This window comes from Mytilus edulis, chromosome 6 (genome assembly GCF_963676685.1).
Source record: "Mytilus edulis chromosome 6, xbMytEdul2.2, whole genome shotgun sequence".
NCBI lineage: Eukaryota > Metazoa > Mollusca > Bivalvia > Mytilida > Mytilidae > Mytilus > Mytilus edulis.
The window spans coordinates 3,347,307-3,362,335 of NC_092349.1; the positions used below are offsets into that span (position 1 = coordinate 3,347,307).

Sequence of the window (15,029 nt, forward strand, 5' to 3'; positions counted from 1 at the left end):
CCTTTTTTTTTTTTTTTTTGGAATCCATTAGCCAAAATGTAAAAGTATGATATTCTCCATTTTATATTAGAGAGAATTGGAGGATGGCATCCATATCAGAAGAAGAAGAGAATTATATCCGAATAACTTTGTTATTGAAAGGAGTGTCACCAAGAGCAGTCCGTACTTATTTTGACAGAGAATTTCCACCTACTTATCTCACTTCAACGCTAAAAAGAAACTACAACACTCTTAATGACTTGAGATTTAAGAGAATTTTGAACCAGGCTCAGTGGAATCTTTTGTTTCCAAGAAATGGTATGTTGTTATGACTGCACGTAAAGTAGATATATACAGGGTGTAAATTAAAATGACTGTAGCAAAAAAAAAAAAAAAAAAACAAGGATAGAAATAAAAAGAGTGTTCATTTTTATGTTCCATCGTCAACAAAAGACACATTGTCTATACCAAACTGGATACTCTAAATCAAAAAGTCGAGTCATGTTTGACTAGATGTGAAAAACCTGTATTATATGAGCCAGTCCATGCGAAAAGGTACAACAAGTCCTTTTGATAAATTTCACAGGACACGTTATCAAAGTTTGTTATAATATTTTTGAAAAACGATTTTATCCGAAAAAGTTACATTTATGTAAACATTCATAAAAATGTAAATTCTATCCCGAATTGGTCATTTAAAATAGAAAAAGACGTAAAAATATCTGACTTTCTTGGTATTTGAGCAAGTGTAAAATCATTTGTTACCCGGACTAATGCTATACTGACCAGAACTTAAACATTACGACACTATAGAGATAAAAAGTCAACAATTTTCATCAGTTTTAGTGTTAAAGAAAGTAGGACAACATTTAAACATGATGGCAAATACAAAAATTATGTCGTCTTGTGTTTTAGAAATTGAAATTTAGGTTACGTTAAATTATTTAATATTATATAGACCAACCGTCCTTATCGAGATTTGCACCGTTGCCCTGTTGGATTTCATTGATATCAGCATCGTAAGCGAGAGCCTTATCCCCACTGCTACCGGAGTTAACATTAATAATTGGAAAATTAAGACATTTAAACTGTACTTTAAAAATAATTGAAATATATTCATGAAATAATTCATTATTAATCTTAATGAAACAAGAGATGGGGCTCAGCACTTGAAGGTGCGTATAACAAATTACAGCTTTAGGATATGAGAAAAAGTAAATGTGTTATATAAATCACAAGTCTGCTACCAATAATTGTGCACACTTTTTAGAATCTCGTAATTTTTTCGCTGTTGTACCTTTTCGCATGGACTGGCTCATATGTCAATCGCTAAATCAAATGCTGGGTGAGGTGTGAATACTTAGTACAGAGACTATCAAGCATTGGTTTCTAAAATCAAGACCAAAGGACACAAACACACAGAAACAACAACAGAAATAAAAACCTTAAAGAGGTTTGTGTCTTTTGACGCACAGATTACATTAACAACCCCCAAAAATGCAGTTTATAAATTATTTATATCAAAATATATGCCTATCTCAGAAATAATTCTTTCACAACATGTGCTATGCTTATTTTAACATGGGTAGTAGGCATTGTATTTGTAAGTTTCTTAATACCGAGCGATAGTGAGGAGTCAAATGTTGACAAAAATACTGAACTCCAAGACAAATGAACAAAGGTGAACAGTGCATGAATTGGTGACAAAATATTACCTCCCCTGTAAACAGTGCCCTCTTATGACTAGAGGCGATCGGCAAAGAAAAACGGATTATGGTGTAAATGGTTAGCCTGTTTGAAATGACCTTACACAGACGAACTAAGACGTCTCAACATTATGTGAATATGATAATGAATCAGGTAAATTATTATTGTTAAGTTTATCACCTCATTGTAGCTTCATATGATAGGTAAATGCGTGACTTTTCGATTTTTAGTATCGGCAAGGTTCAAACTTGCCATCATGTCATCCTTTAATTTTTTTTTAATACCATCCAATGGTCGGAACACCTTCATGACCTTGATTTTCTCCCAATTTGTAAAGTTGATTATGTTGCATGATATATATTTTATCAGGGGAAAAAATTGAAATGCAGCAAATTAAAGATTGGCAGTTTTTCATTTGGGTTGCTACGTGAAATAAAGGGAGGTAGATTAAAGTAAAAGAAAGCGCGCTTTTTCAAATAGTAAACAATTTAATTCAGATGCATGGTAATTTGTCAAATGATATAGAATATCGTAGAAATTTACTAGAAATTCATATAATTTATGCAATTTCCATTAAAGATATACAACATGACATACTGACAGCCGAAAGGGGGTAAAACCAACACACAGTGAACAAATTAGGGAGGGATTACGAAATTTAGATTTTTTTATCTGTGGTAACAACCATTTGATTTTCAGGGGGCAGCTAAATTTTGCAATCACAATGAGATTGAAATTATAAATACCGGTTTAAAATTTTGGTTAAAACCAAAGATCTAATCTACATTTACTTTAACTGAAACAAAAGACATAATTTAAGGTACATGCAACTAACTAGTTGGTCAATTTCATTGTCTAGCAAAATGGCTGTTTTTATGGCATTTCTCTGTTCAAACATTGATCTAATATTTCAGGTTCTCTTTGGATTGCCAAAAAAAATTATTATCACCTAATTGAATGTTCAAATTATTTTGCAGCTATGTTTATTTTGGAAGGAAGACTGTCATAGAATCTAACAGTGATTGAGGGGCATTTTAACTAACACTAACAGCTTAACATCGAGATCGATGTAATATTCACTGGTGGTAAGTGGATGGTCGTAACTTAAAGTTACGACCATCCAAAAATGGGATAAATTTTTCTATTCCGATTTTTGTGCAGTAAAAGATTTGAGCCAAACAGCTTGTCTCATACATACTAATTGTCAGTGCGTTGATATTGAAATAAAATTTGATACATAAAAACATTCCAATTTTCGTAAAATAGTCAATGACTCATTCAATAATTCGAGCATGATGGTTGTGCTGACTCCCGGATTGTTGTGCATATCCGCACTGTTTGGTTTTTTATTAGTCGATATGTATTGATTTTTTATTTCCGCCAAATGTGTTTCAAAAGTTTCACTACAGAAAATTCATTTTATTTCCTTTATAATGGTGCTGATACCACAGAGTAAGTTTTTATTACTTGTATTATGAACTTTGCTGATCACCGGATAAGTGATCTTTCTGTAATTTTTGTATTTTTTGTGTGAAGTGGTGAATTGTGTGCATTTTGACCGGTATTTGTTTACATCCTTGTAACTCCCGTTAACTGCTTATTTTGAGTATTCATGTATAAGTTAAGATAATTAAACTATCTGGTCTAACTTTGCCCATTAAATTTTTTATTTTAAATCTGCATGACTCAGTTTGTTTGAAGAAACTATTTCTATGGAACGCCATTTGTGTCATTTAATGAACGTACAGTTTTTTTTACATTTTTTACTTCACATTGATTAGAATAGATTTATATCATAAATGTTTGTGCGTATGAAGATATCTTTTGTTTGTAAGGTTTTATAAATGTTTATCTACATGTAGGTAACTGTTGGATCATTCACATGCAGTTTTCTATGGTTTACAAGTTATGGCTATCTTCTGGTATTCTTTTTTTTTATCAGTTAGTGACATAATTGTAATTTTTAGGTAACACTTTGCCATTGTTTTGCAAACATGGTAATTTGTTTTATTTTGTATCTTTTCAGTTTTGTACCCTCCCCGGAGGTTCTGTGTATGAATAAAGACATAATTTACGATATTGGATTTGTCTTCCTTAAGACTGCACAGTACAAAATCTGCGACAATGAGCTAGACAACCAGTCATGAGTTCAGATCCAGGATCTTTAATGGCTTTTCAACGAGAAAGGAAATTGAACCCAAAAGGCCAAGAACAATACACATTACAGACAGAAAAATATTTAGACAAACTACGGAAACTTAAGCGGGACATCGATTCATATATATTCAGCATAGATGGTAACCACTTGCCTGATCAACAACAAGTGAGGCAAATTCGTCAGGATGTTATAGACAGATTTTACGCCTTCACACAGGAATCTACTCGCTTCATATTGTTTCTTCAAGGTACACGCACTAAAGAGAGCAATCAGGAAGAGTCTGGTCACCGTCTTATAGTGCAATCATTGAAAAGTAAAGTGGACAATTTCATTGCTATTATTGACGAACATTTACATAATCCAAATGTTAGCAAAAAAGAAAAGAAAAATAGTGTTAAGTCGAATCCTCAATTAGCATCAGCTATGAAGTTAGCGAAGCAAGCCAGTGTGAAATCTAGTCCAACAGTCAAAAAAGAAAGAAAAAGTAGTGTCAAGTCTCATCGTGTTTCGAAGAAGTCTGATTTAGATTATCATAGTACTAAAACAAGGCGAAGTTCACTAGAATCTTTCACTTCACATGCATCGGAAATGCTTGTAAAGGAACAAGTAAAGTTAGAAGCTGCAAAGGTGCGGTTAAAATATACTGAACAAGAGCAAGAGCTAACACGTCAAAAAGCTGCTCTCGATGCAAACTTGGAAAAGCTTGTAAGGGAACGTGAGGTTGACGAAGCAGAGTCAAAGGTTCGAACTATTCAGGAGGCATTGCAAGGTAGTGGCGAGGACAGTTCAACAGAGAATTCTGATGTCAATGATGATTTTGTGTTTGATAGAACTGAACAATTTGTAATTCAAGATTCTTATGAACGTTTAAGTGGAAAAGATAAAATACTCGATACTGACAGCAAACTCAATGACGTGACAATTATTCAAACAGTTGCTGACGTGCATGCAACTCACGATGATTGTAACAACAACAAAGTCAACAAAATTGTTCAAGATATCAAACCTGTTCAAACTATCAATGTTGTCAAGTCAGGTCAAATGATGAAAACCGGACCAGAGCTAACTAGGAAGAATGTTCAAAATGTGCATTATGGTAAAATTATCGACACTGTGCAAGAAACAAATCACGACAAGACTTTGAATGCAGAAGCACCTGTCTTCATTCCGTCTACAAAAGAAGTAAACATGTGTGATGAATTTTCACGATTTATGGTTAGAAAGGAACTCGTGTTTTCACGTCTGACAAAGTATGACGATCAACCTGATATGTACATTGCATGGAAATCAATGTTCGAAAACATAGCCCATGAGTTGAGGCTTACAGCAGCAGAGGAAGTGTACCTCTTAGTGAAATGGCTTGGACCGACATCGTCCAAACAAGCTCTTAGAATTCGCTCTGCTAATGCTGACAATCCAGAGAAATGTCGCGATCGTATATGGGAAAGACTTGAGGATCGATTTGGTCGACCAGAAATGGTGGAAGATACCATCAAACGTAAAATTGCATCATTTACTAAAATAACAACTAAGGACTACCGACCACTATTCGACCTGTCAGATATTGTAGAGGAGATAAGTTCTATCATGGATAGTGTACGTTATCATTCAGTATTTTCACACTTCAACTCATCGTCAGGAGTCAATCAAATTGTGTTAAAACTTCCTTATAACTTACAAGAAAAATGGACTCAGGAAGCTAGCAGATATAAAACGAGGAATGATGTCATATATCCTCCATTCAGTGTTTTTGCCAACTTCATCGCCAACATGGCAAAACTCAGGAATGATCCTAGTTTTAAATATGAGTCTTCTGCAGAACCGAACAGTCAGCAGAGGCCCCGTAAAACTGGTGACTCTCCAGTTCACGTGTCTACCAGGATAACGCAATCGGAGGACCTTCATAATGGTCCAAAAATTAACTCTTCATCTCATCAAAATCCGGAGAGTCACCTAGTTGATTCATTATCTTGTCCAATTCATGGAACAAGCCATACCCTAAACATGTGTCGTGGATTCCGTTTGAAACCAATTTCTGAGAGAAAAGACTTTCTGAAGAAAAATGGACTTTGCTACCGGGGTTGTGGACCAAAAAAGCATTTGAGCAAAAATTGTACAGAAACCGTAAAATGTATCATATGCAAAAGCAATCGACACCCATCAGCATTACACATTGACGTGTCAAAGTCTCATGATTCTTCAGATACCGGTAAGTCCCACGGAGGGGAGGAAACTGTGGAAAATAAGTGTACTCAGGTATGCGGAACGAACATTGGAACAAGTAAATCTTGTGCTAAAATCATACTTGTTAATGTCTTCCCAAAAGACAACCCGACCAATGTACGACAGGTTTACTGTTTAATAGACGATCAAAGTAATAGGTCACTTGCCACTGCGAAATTCTTCGATGAGTTTGAAGAAAACGGTAAAAACTCAGAATATGTGTTATCGACTTGCTCTGGTCAATTTACTGCCTCAGGTCGTCGAGCTAAGAACTATATCGTTGAGAGTGTCAACCATGAAAATCAATTGTTACTCCCTGAAATCATAGAATGTCAAGAGATACCGAACAACAGGCACGAAATACCGTCACAAGAGTTAGCTAGAAAATTTGATCATTTGAAAGATATTGCTCAGTTTATACAGCCAATTCAGTCCGACGTTAGCATAGAACTTTTGATCGGCAGAGATTTAATATCTTCGCATTATGTGTTAGATCATCGCATTGGGAAAGATGGACTTCCGTATGCGCAAAAACTCCCACTAGGATGGGTGATACTTGGAGAAACATGCCTTGGTAAAGTGCATTACCCTGACATCGTCCATGTCCACAAGACACACGTATTAGAAGATGGAAGAGCTACATTCTTTAAGCCTTGTGAGTATGAGTTGAAATTGAAATCAGATGTCATATTAACGAAGACGCCGTATGATGAAAACATTGGCTTAGCAGTTGAGGACAAGGATTTTCTTGACATTATGGATGCTAATTTTGAACAAGATAAAAACGGTCAATGGACAGTTCCGCTGCCCTTTAAGGTTAACAGACAACCTTTACAGAGCAATCATGGTCTTGCACTCAAACGAGCCAAATCATTTGACTATTCTCTCTCAAAAGATGAAAGAAAAGCAAAGCACGTGACCGACTTCATGCAAAGGATGATAGATAACAATCATGCTGAGGAGGCACCTACTCTTAAAAGTGGAAAAGAACACTGGTATTTACCAATATTTGGGATATATCACCCACGTAAGCCTGATAGCATCCGCCTTGTATTTGATAGTAGTGCGAAATTTGAGAACCAGTCGCTCAATGATGTGTTATTGAAAGGTCCTGATATTACCAATAAATTATTGGGAATTTTACTCAACTTCAGGAAGGAAACGATTGCAATTACATGTGATGTCGAACAGATGTTTTACAATTTTAAAGTCCGTGAAGACCATAGAGACATTTTACGATTCTTGTGGCATAAACAGAATGATTTGTCAAAACCACTTACTGATTTTAGAATGAATGTGCATGTATTTGGGAACCGCCCATCTCCTGCCATAGCAACCTACGGCTTCCGTAGAACTGTCGAAAATGAAGATCAGGATGTAAGAGATTTTGTAAACGATCATTTCTATGTAGATGATGGACTGATATCATGTCAAAATATTAGTGAAGCTGTTAGTCTTATCAAGCGAACTCAGTCAGCTTTATGGGATCGTGGAAAGATGCGTCTCCACAAAATCACGTCAAATAGCACAGAACTTCTCGAACAATTTGACTCAGGCGACCTAGCGAAAGGTTTGAAGGATTTAGATTTAAGTTCAGATGAACTTCCGACTCAGCGCAGCTTAGGTGTGTCATGGGATATAGGAACTGACGAGATAACATTTCAAATATCCCCAGATGTGAAACCATTTACTCGACGTGGAGCACTCTCCACTATTAATAGCATTTACGACCCGGTTGGCTTTGCAGCCCCTGTGATAATTCGTGGAAAGTTGTTACTACGAGAGATGATAGGATCTAGTGTAGTTAACTGGGACGACATTCTGTCAGATTCGTATCTGGAACAGTGGGAAGCATGGGTAACTTCACTCAAAGGTCTTGAAACTTTGCGAATACCTCGTATGTATACCACAGTGTCATTTGCCACAGCAACTTTGCGTGAGATACATATTTTTTCTGATGCCTCGAAAGAAGCAATTGGTGCAGTAGCGTACCTAAAACTTAGTGATGGGAATTCTACTGAGATAAGTTTTGTAATGGGCAAAGCAAAGGTTGCACCATTCACAGGGCACACTATACCCCGTTTAGAATTGTGCGGCGCTGTACTTGCAGTAGAAATGACTGACATCATCAAAGAACACCTGAAAATAGAAACTGAAAACATGTATTTTTATACGGATAGTCAAGTTGTCCTTGGCTATATCAACAACAAAAGTCGTCGGTTTTACGTCTATGTCTGTAATAGGATAAGTAGAATCCGTGCTTCAAGCGACCCAGGACAGTGGCGTTATGTGTCTAGTGAAATGAATCCAGCTGATATCGCAACAAGAAGCGTACAGGCAGCAACTCTTCGGAATACTACATGGTTTCGCAGACCATCATTTCTTCTACAAGAAATTGACCTTACTTCGAAAACAGATCATAATTTAGTTGATCCTGAATTGGATCGAGAGGTCAGACCTGAAATAAAAACTCTCAAAACTACGTCTGTAGAAAGTAAGCCATTAGAATCAGTCTCTTCACGATTCGACAGATACTCTGAGTGGAGAAAACTCGTGTCAGCGATCAATTGTCTTAGAAGCAAAATTAAACATTACAAATCAGTAAAGACATTAAAGTCTAATACCATGAATGTTGTAGAACAACTACTGGAAACCGAACGTTTCATTGTCAAGGAAGTTCAAAAAGAAGGATTTCAAGAGGATATAGATTCTTTGATGGGATGCAACAAACGTCTCCCAAGAAATAGTTCACTTCTACCCTTAAACCCGTTTCTCGATTCAAATGGACTTCTTAGAGTAGGGGGACGTATCAAACATAGCGAGCTAAGTGACTCATGTAAACAACCTATTATTATTCCAAAAGGACATCATATTGCAATTCTACTCATATGCCACTATCATGTAAGGGTTGCGCATCAAGGTAGATCGTTTACAGAAGCAGCGATTAGAAATGCAGGCTATTGGATTGTTGGTGTTAAACGTCTTATAAATTCAGTCATACGGAAGTGTGTGCAGTGTAAGAAATTACGAGGAAAACTTTGTACTCAGCAGATGGCTGATTTGCCGAAAGACAGGTTAACTCCAAGTCCCCCCTTTTCGTATGTAGGGGTTGATGCATTTGGCCCATGGCCAGTTACGTTTCGTCGTACACGAGGTGGTGTATCCCAATCAAAACGTTGGGCTCTGTTATTTGCTTGTCTGGTTACTAGAGCTATTCATCTGGAATTTATTGAGGAACTGAGCAGCTCTTCGTTCATAAATGCTTGGCGTCGATTCATCGCACTTAGAGGACCAGTTCGACAAGTGAGATCCGATAGAGGTACAAACTTTGTGGGGGCAACTCAGGATCTTTCGATGATTGCTCAATTTGTTGAAGACCGTAATGTTCAGAACTTTTTAAACGACAATCGAATTACATGGCAGTTTAACCCGCCCCATGCCTCTCATTTCGGTGGAGCATGGGAACGACTTATCGGAGTGTCTAGGAGAATATTGGACTCATTGCTGTTAGAAAACCGTTTCAAAGACTTGACTCATGAGATGTTGACCACCTTTTTAGCAGAAGTTACTGCAATTGTCAACAACCGACCATTGACATGTGTATCGTATGACTCTGAGTCACCAAGTGTCATCACTCCGTCTCTTCTGCTCACTCAAAAAACAGCAGACGACACTTGTCCATTTCCCGATTTTGAGAAAAAAGACTCTATAAGACATCATTGGAAGTATGTGCAATTTCTCGCTCAACAATTCTGGGCAAAGTGGCGACAGGAATATTTACATTCATTGCAAGTACGACCTAAATGGCAAACGAAAGAACAAAATGTTAAAGTTGGAACAGTAGTACTCATGAAAGACAATAATTGTGCAAGAAATTACTGGCCAACTGGTATCGTTGAAAGAGTTTTCCCCAGTGAGGATGAAAAAATTCGTAAAGTTGAACTTAGAATCATTCGTGATGGTCAACCAGTGACTTATGTGAGACCAATATCTCAAATCGTTTTGCTTGTTGAGCCTGAATAAACACTGTAATCTTGATAACATTATTGATAATGTTCATGGGTTTATCAACAGATAATACTGTGTGAACATAAGAAGTTTTCATTTATTGTGTATATATGAATTGAACTTGATTATGTATGTAGTGATTTCTTATGAAATCAGGAGGGGAGTGTGCTGACTCCCGGATTGTTGTGCATATCCGCACTGTTTGGTTTTTTATTAGTCGATATGTATTGATTTTTTATTTCCGCCAAATGTGTTTCAAAAGTTTCACTACAGAAAATTCATTTTATTTCCTTTATAATGGTGCTGATACCACAGAGTAAGTTTTTATTACTTGTATTATGAACTTTGCTGATCACCGGATAAGTGATCTTTCTGTAATTTTTGTATTTTTTGTGTGAAGTGGTGAATTGTGTGCATTTTGACCGGTATTTGTTTACATCCTTGTAACTCCCGTTAACTGCTTATTTTGAGTATTCATGTATAAGTTAAGATAATTAAACTATCTGGTCTAACTTTGCCCATTAAATTTTTTATTTTAAATCTGCATGACTCAGTTTGTTTGAAGAAACTATTTCTATGGAACGCCATTTGTGTCATTTAATGAACGTACAGTTTTTTTTTACATTTTTTACTTCACATTGATTAGAATAGATTTATATCATAAATGTTTGTGCGTATGAAGATATCTTTTGTTTGTAAGGTTTTATAAATGTTTATCTACATGTAGGTAACTGTTGGATCATTCACATGCAGTTTTCTATGGTTTACAAGTTATGGCTATCAGTTAGTGACATAATTGTAATTTTTAGGTAACACTTTGCCATTGTTTTGCAAACATGGTAATTTGTTTTATTTTGTATCTTTTCAGTTTTGTACCCTCCCCGGAGGTTCTGTGTATGAATAAAGACATAATTTACGATATTGGATTTGTCTTCCTTAAGACTGCACAATGGTCGTAACTAAAACAACAAAAATTTTCAGGGTGGTCGTAACTTAACATTGTGATGGTCGTAACTCTTTATTAAATAGGACAGAATAAGACAAGTCAAGAGTTTCAAACGTGTCTTTTATTATATGAATATATTATATGATATATTTGTGAAGTTGATTTCACCGAATGATAAAAACTAAAAGGGGCGAAGAGAGGGGTATCTGTAAAGTGCAAAAGTGAAGAAATTGGAACGAATCGGAAAACAACCAATACAAAATGAAATGACCAGTCAGTGTTATTTAACATATAATGTATAAAATTAACCAAGAGGCAAATAGTTATAAGCGGTTAAATTCAATAACATTATAAATTTCTCAAAAATTGGAGAATTCATTTTAAAACAAGAGACACAGCTCTGGTTATGATTATTCTTAGTTACGAATTAGGAAAAGGCGTTTTTAACAAATTTGACATCACATGAAATAACAGTACTGTATCCTGTTTTGTTTTCTTTTTTTTTTTGAACTTTTAAATACTAGTATGTACCTACTAGTAGGTAGAATTTAAAAGAAAAATCTACAATTTTAAATTGATACTTTATGTCGAAAGAGCATAAGTAAGGAATCAAAATAATGTAATGGGGGTCGTTATCGAGACTAGACCATACCCGCGAATTCACAGGTCCGTAATCGAATTAAATGACATACGCCTTATTCTTAGTCTGGATTTTGAGCATTTGTGCTGTCATTTGTTAGTCAAGCTGATTATTAGGTGCAATGTCAAAGTTCAGTAATTATTTTTACCCGTGGTTTTAGAAAAATCTGAATACGCCTGTTGTTACCATGCTATCCGCTATACATCTTTGGCTTTCTTATGGAAAATACCATGAACCCTGGACAACAATTTTTTTTTATTCCCAATTCATAAAGGGAACGATGCATCCGATCTTAATAACTATCGAGGAATTATAATTACTGATTCATTGGGGAAGCTCTTTAATAAGATACTTAATACACGTCTTTTTAAATTCTTAGATAAATATCATATCATTGTTGATAGCCAAATTGGGTTTACCCTTAAAAAAAACACGACCATCTGACCATATGTTCATTCTAAAAACTATTATTGATAAGTATTGTAATACAAAAGAAGGTAGAGTGTTTGCCTGCTTTGTTGATTTCCAGAAGGCTTTTGATACTGTCATTCTCCCAGGGATAAAACTTAAGATATTGAATATAGTTAAAGAATATGGTAATTAACAGATCTCTTTAGAACTAAAATTGAAGTAAGCCAGGGAGACAACTTGAGTCCAAATTTGTAAAACAAAAATCATAAATGAACTTCCTGATTGTTTTAAAAGTTCCCCTGATCCAGCTGTTGTTAATTTACGACCAGTCCTTTTTTTTACTTTATATGTTGATGAAATAGTCATTTTTATCAACTTCAGCAAAATGACTTGAGAGTAAACTTGATGGATTACGTCCTTGTTGTAAAGATTGGCGTTTGAAAATTAATCCAATTAAAACCAAGGTACTTGTATTTAACAAGACAGGCAGACATATCAAACATGATTTTTATTTTAATAACAGACTTATTGATAATGCTTAACATAGCAAATACTTAGGAATAACTATAAATGAATCTTGATCTGTTTTCCTTCGCTCAAAGAGAATTGTATAATAAGGCATTAAAAGCCTACCATAAGCTACACAAGGACTTTCTGTCACTGAATCCAAGTTTACAAAACAGCCTTCATGTATTTATAATACAATAAAACCCATTCTCTTATACAGTACATAAATTTGGAGATATTTCAACCCTTTAAAAAAACAAAATAATCTACGACTACAACTGTATCCTAAGTTCTTTCGGAAAGACTACACATTGAATTTTGTAAATATTTACTTGGTGTTACCAAAAGAGCAACACATTTTGCTACTCTTTCTAAACTCAGTCGATTCCCTCTGCATTTTGACATTACAAAGTCTATGATCTATACTGGCACAGGCTCGACAATTTGGGATCATCTTTCCACTGCTAGAGGAGGCATCTTTAGGGTCAAAATTACTACCAACTTAAATATTCCTTCAAGGTATGGATCCTTAAACTTCTCTCTAAAGAATATTAAAGTGGTTAGCAATTTACTTTGTTTACTATAATATGCTGATTATAATGTATTTTGTTTAACCTCAGCAAAAGGACTACAGTAAACAAATATTCATACATAGATTGTAGCCAGGGTAATATTTAAAAGATAAAACTTTATGCTTCAACTCAGCGTACTGGTCTTTTAAATCTGAGTACATACGTACAATATAAACATACAACATAAACGTTATATTCAACCTGCATATGTATGACTGTGATAGTTGCCGCAGTACATTTAGTCCTACCTTGTAATAATATCTTGGCTTCAAGTCAGGCTACAAACTACTAATCTTACTCTTAAATTCAGCGCGTGTAGCATTGTAAAATATGTATCAACCATATTCATACTTTCTAGGTTAACACAATGTTCATTGCGACATGGATTAAGTTTTTATTCCGTACCAATGCTTATAAAAAATATCAATGATATACCGCAAGATCGTCATGCAATCGATAAAAAAAGACAACACGTTAAAAACACCAGGCATTTGTGGATTTTAATTAATCATGAACGACCAAAAGCCGAATATTTGAAAGCCAATAGTTTATAAAAACTGCAATAGCTGATTAAAAATTAAAGATGATTGTTCAAAATTGTACGTTCAATAATTTCTGCCGACATGATTGCAGGTAATAAAAAGTCGTAAATAGAAAAAAAATCTAAAATCAAATATGAGGGAATACACATGTATTCAACAATTTGATGCATTAACTACAGTAAAAAATATATTGATTCTCAATCCTAACATACTATTTGGTTTGATGCGAGTTGATTAGTTTTCACTGATACTCCTAAATGATGGTCGTTTGAAATATTTAAAAAATATATGTTTGATTATTCTTCAACTTAATTTCTCTATACAATTATCAGAGTAACAAATCAAATAATATTGTTTGTAGTAAACTTTATATAACAACTGAGTTTATTAACTTGGTTATGTGCACAATACTTTAAAAATAATTTAATAAAAGTTCGTGTAAATACTTGAGTTACGGTCATCTTTCAAAGTTACGACCATGTTGTGTCGGTTACGACCATCATCCAAAATACTAAAGTTGACATGACGACCATCACAATTTAAAGTTACGAACATTGCTTACCAGCAGTGAATATTCAAGTTCCTGATCCAGTGCAAAGTTGTAGACAGTTTTTTCTTTGTAATTGTGAAAGAAAATCCACTAGCTCTCAGCTGGGTAATAGACAGTTTCTGGCATTAAAGGATATCAAACGGGTTTACGGATCGTCTCAAGTACATATGACGATCATAAACAACGAAAAAGAAGCTAGTCTCTTTCGTGCAGCAATTTATAATTCCCAATTTAAACTCCGAAAAGAAAAGAGCAAAGCAATGTACATCAATGAGAAACATTCTCTGTGAATAAAGTCATTCCAAAACTTATATGTGTCATTAGTGTTGCATTATTTATCAGTAGAGGTGATTAGATAACAGTAAGAATGGCCAACTAAAGACTTTTGTCTGTAATGTTTGGAAATCTTGAAGGTATCTTTAATCGGTATGGTTGCCACTATTGTAAGTAAAACCACGTCTTTCAATATTTTGTTTGAGGTTTATTTGCACAAAAAAATAAGGAGATGTGGTATAATCCATAATTAGGCAACTATTCCCCGGAGTTCAAATGAACTGGATGTAACAATTATAGGCAACCGTACGACTTTCAACAATGACAAAAACCCATGCAGTATATAGTTGGCTAAAAACGGCTCATACATGAAAAACGTGAAATAATTCAAACAAAAAACTGATGTTCTAATTATATAATATAACAAGACAAAGAAAACAGTCGACAGACATTTGCCACCGAAAACCACTCACCTACAGCATCCTAAATTGGGACCGTCAAATAAAGAATATG

At 34.9% G+C, this 15,029-nt stretch overlaps 2 protein-coding genes across 2 annotated transcripts in view; both read left to right on the top strand.

Annotated features, from left to right (window-relative positions):
• Window positions 1–3,829: 3,829 nt before the first annotated feature.
• Window positions 3,830–10,090, top strand: LOC139529001 (uncharacterized). The gene has a single exon (XM_071325239.1). It carries the CDS (start codon window positions 3,830–3,832, stop codon window positions 10,088–10,090), a length of 6,261 nt encoding a protein of 2,086 aa, XP_071181340.1.
• A 282-nt stretch (window positions 10,091–10,372) lies between these two features.
• LOC139529002 (uncharacterized) overlaps window positions 10,373–15,029 on the top strand; it is a 79,202-nt gene continuing 74,545 nt past the window's right edge. The window contains exon 1 of the mRNA XM_071325240.1: window positions 10,373–10,391. Coding sequence (XP_071181341.1) covers window positions 10,373–10,391 — 19 coding nt within the window. The remainder of the gene's footprint in view (window positions 10,392–15,029) is intronic.

Bases quoted from the DNA above. Each gene is read 5' to 3' on its own strand.
- LOC139529001 (XM_071325239.1), top strand. From the start codon at position 3,830: ATGAGTTCAGATCCAGGATCTTTAATGGCTTTTCAACGAGAAAGGAAA.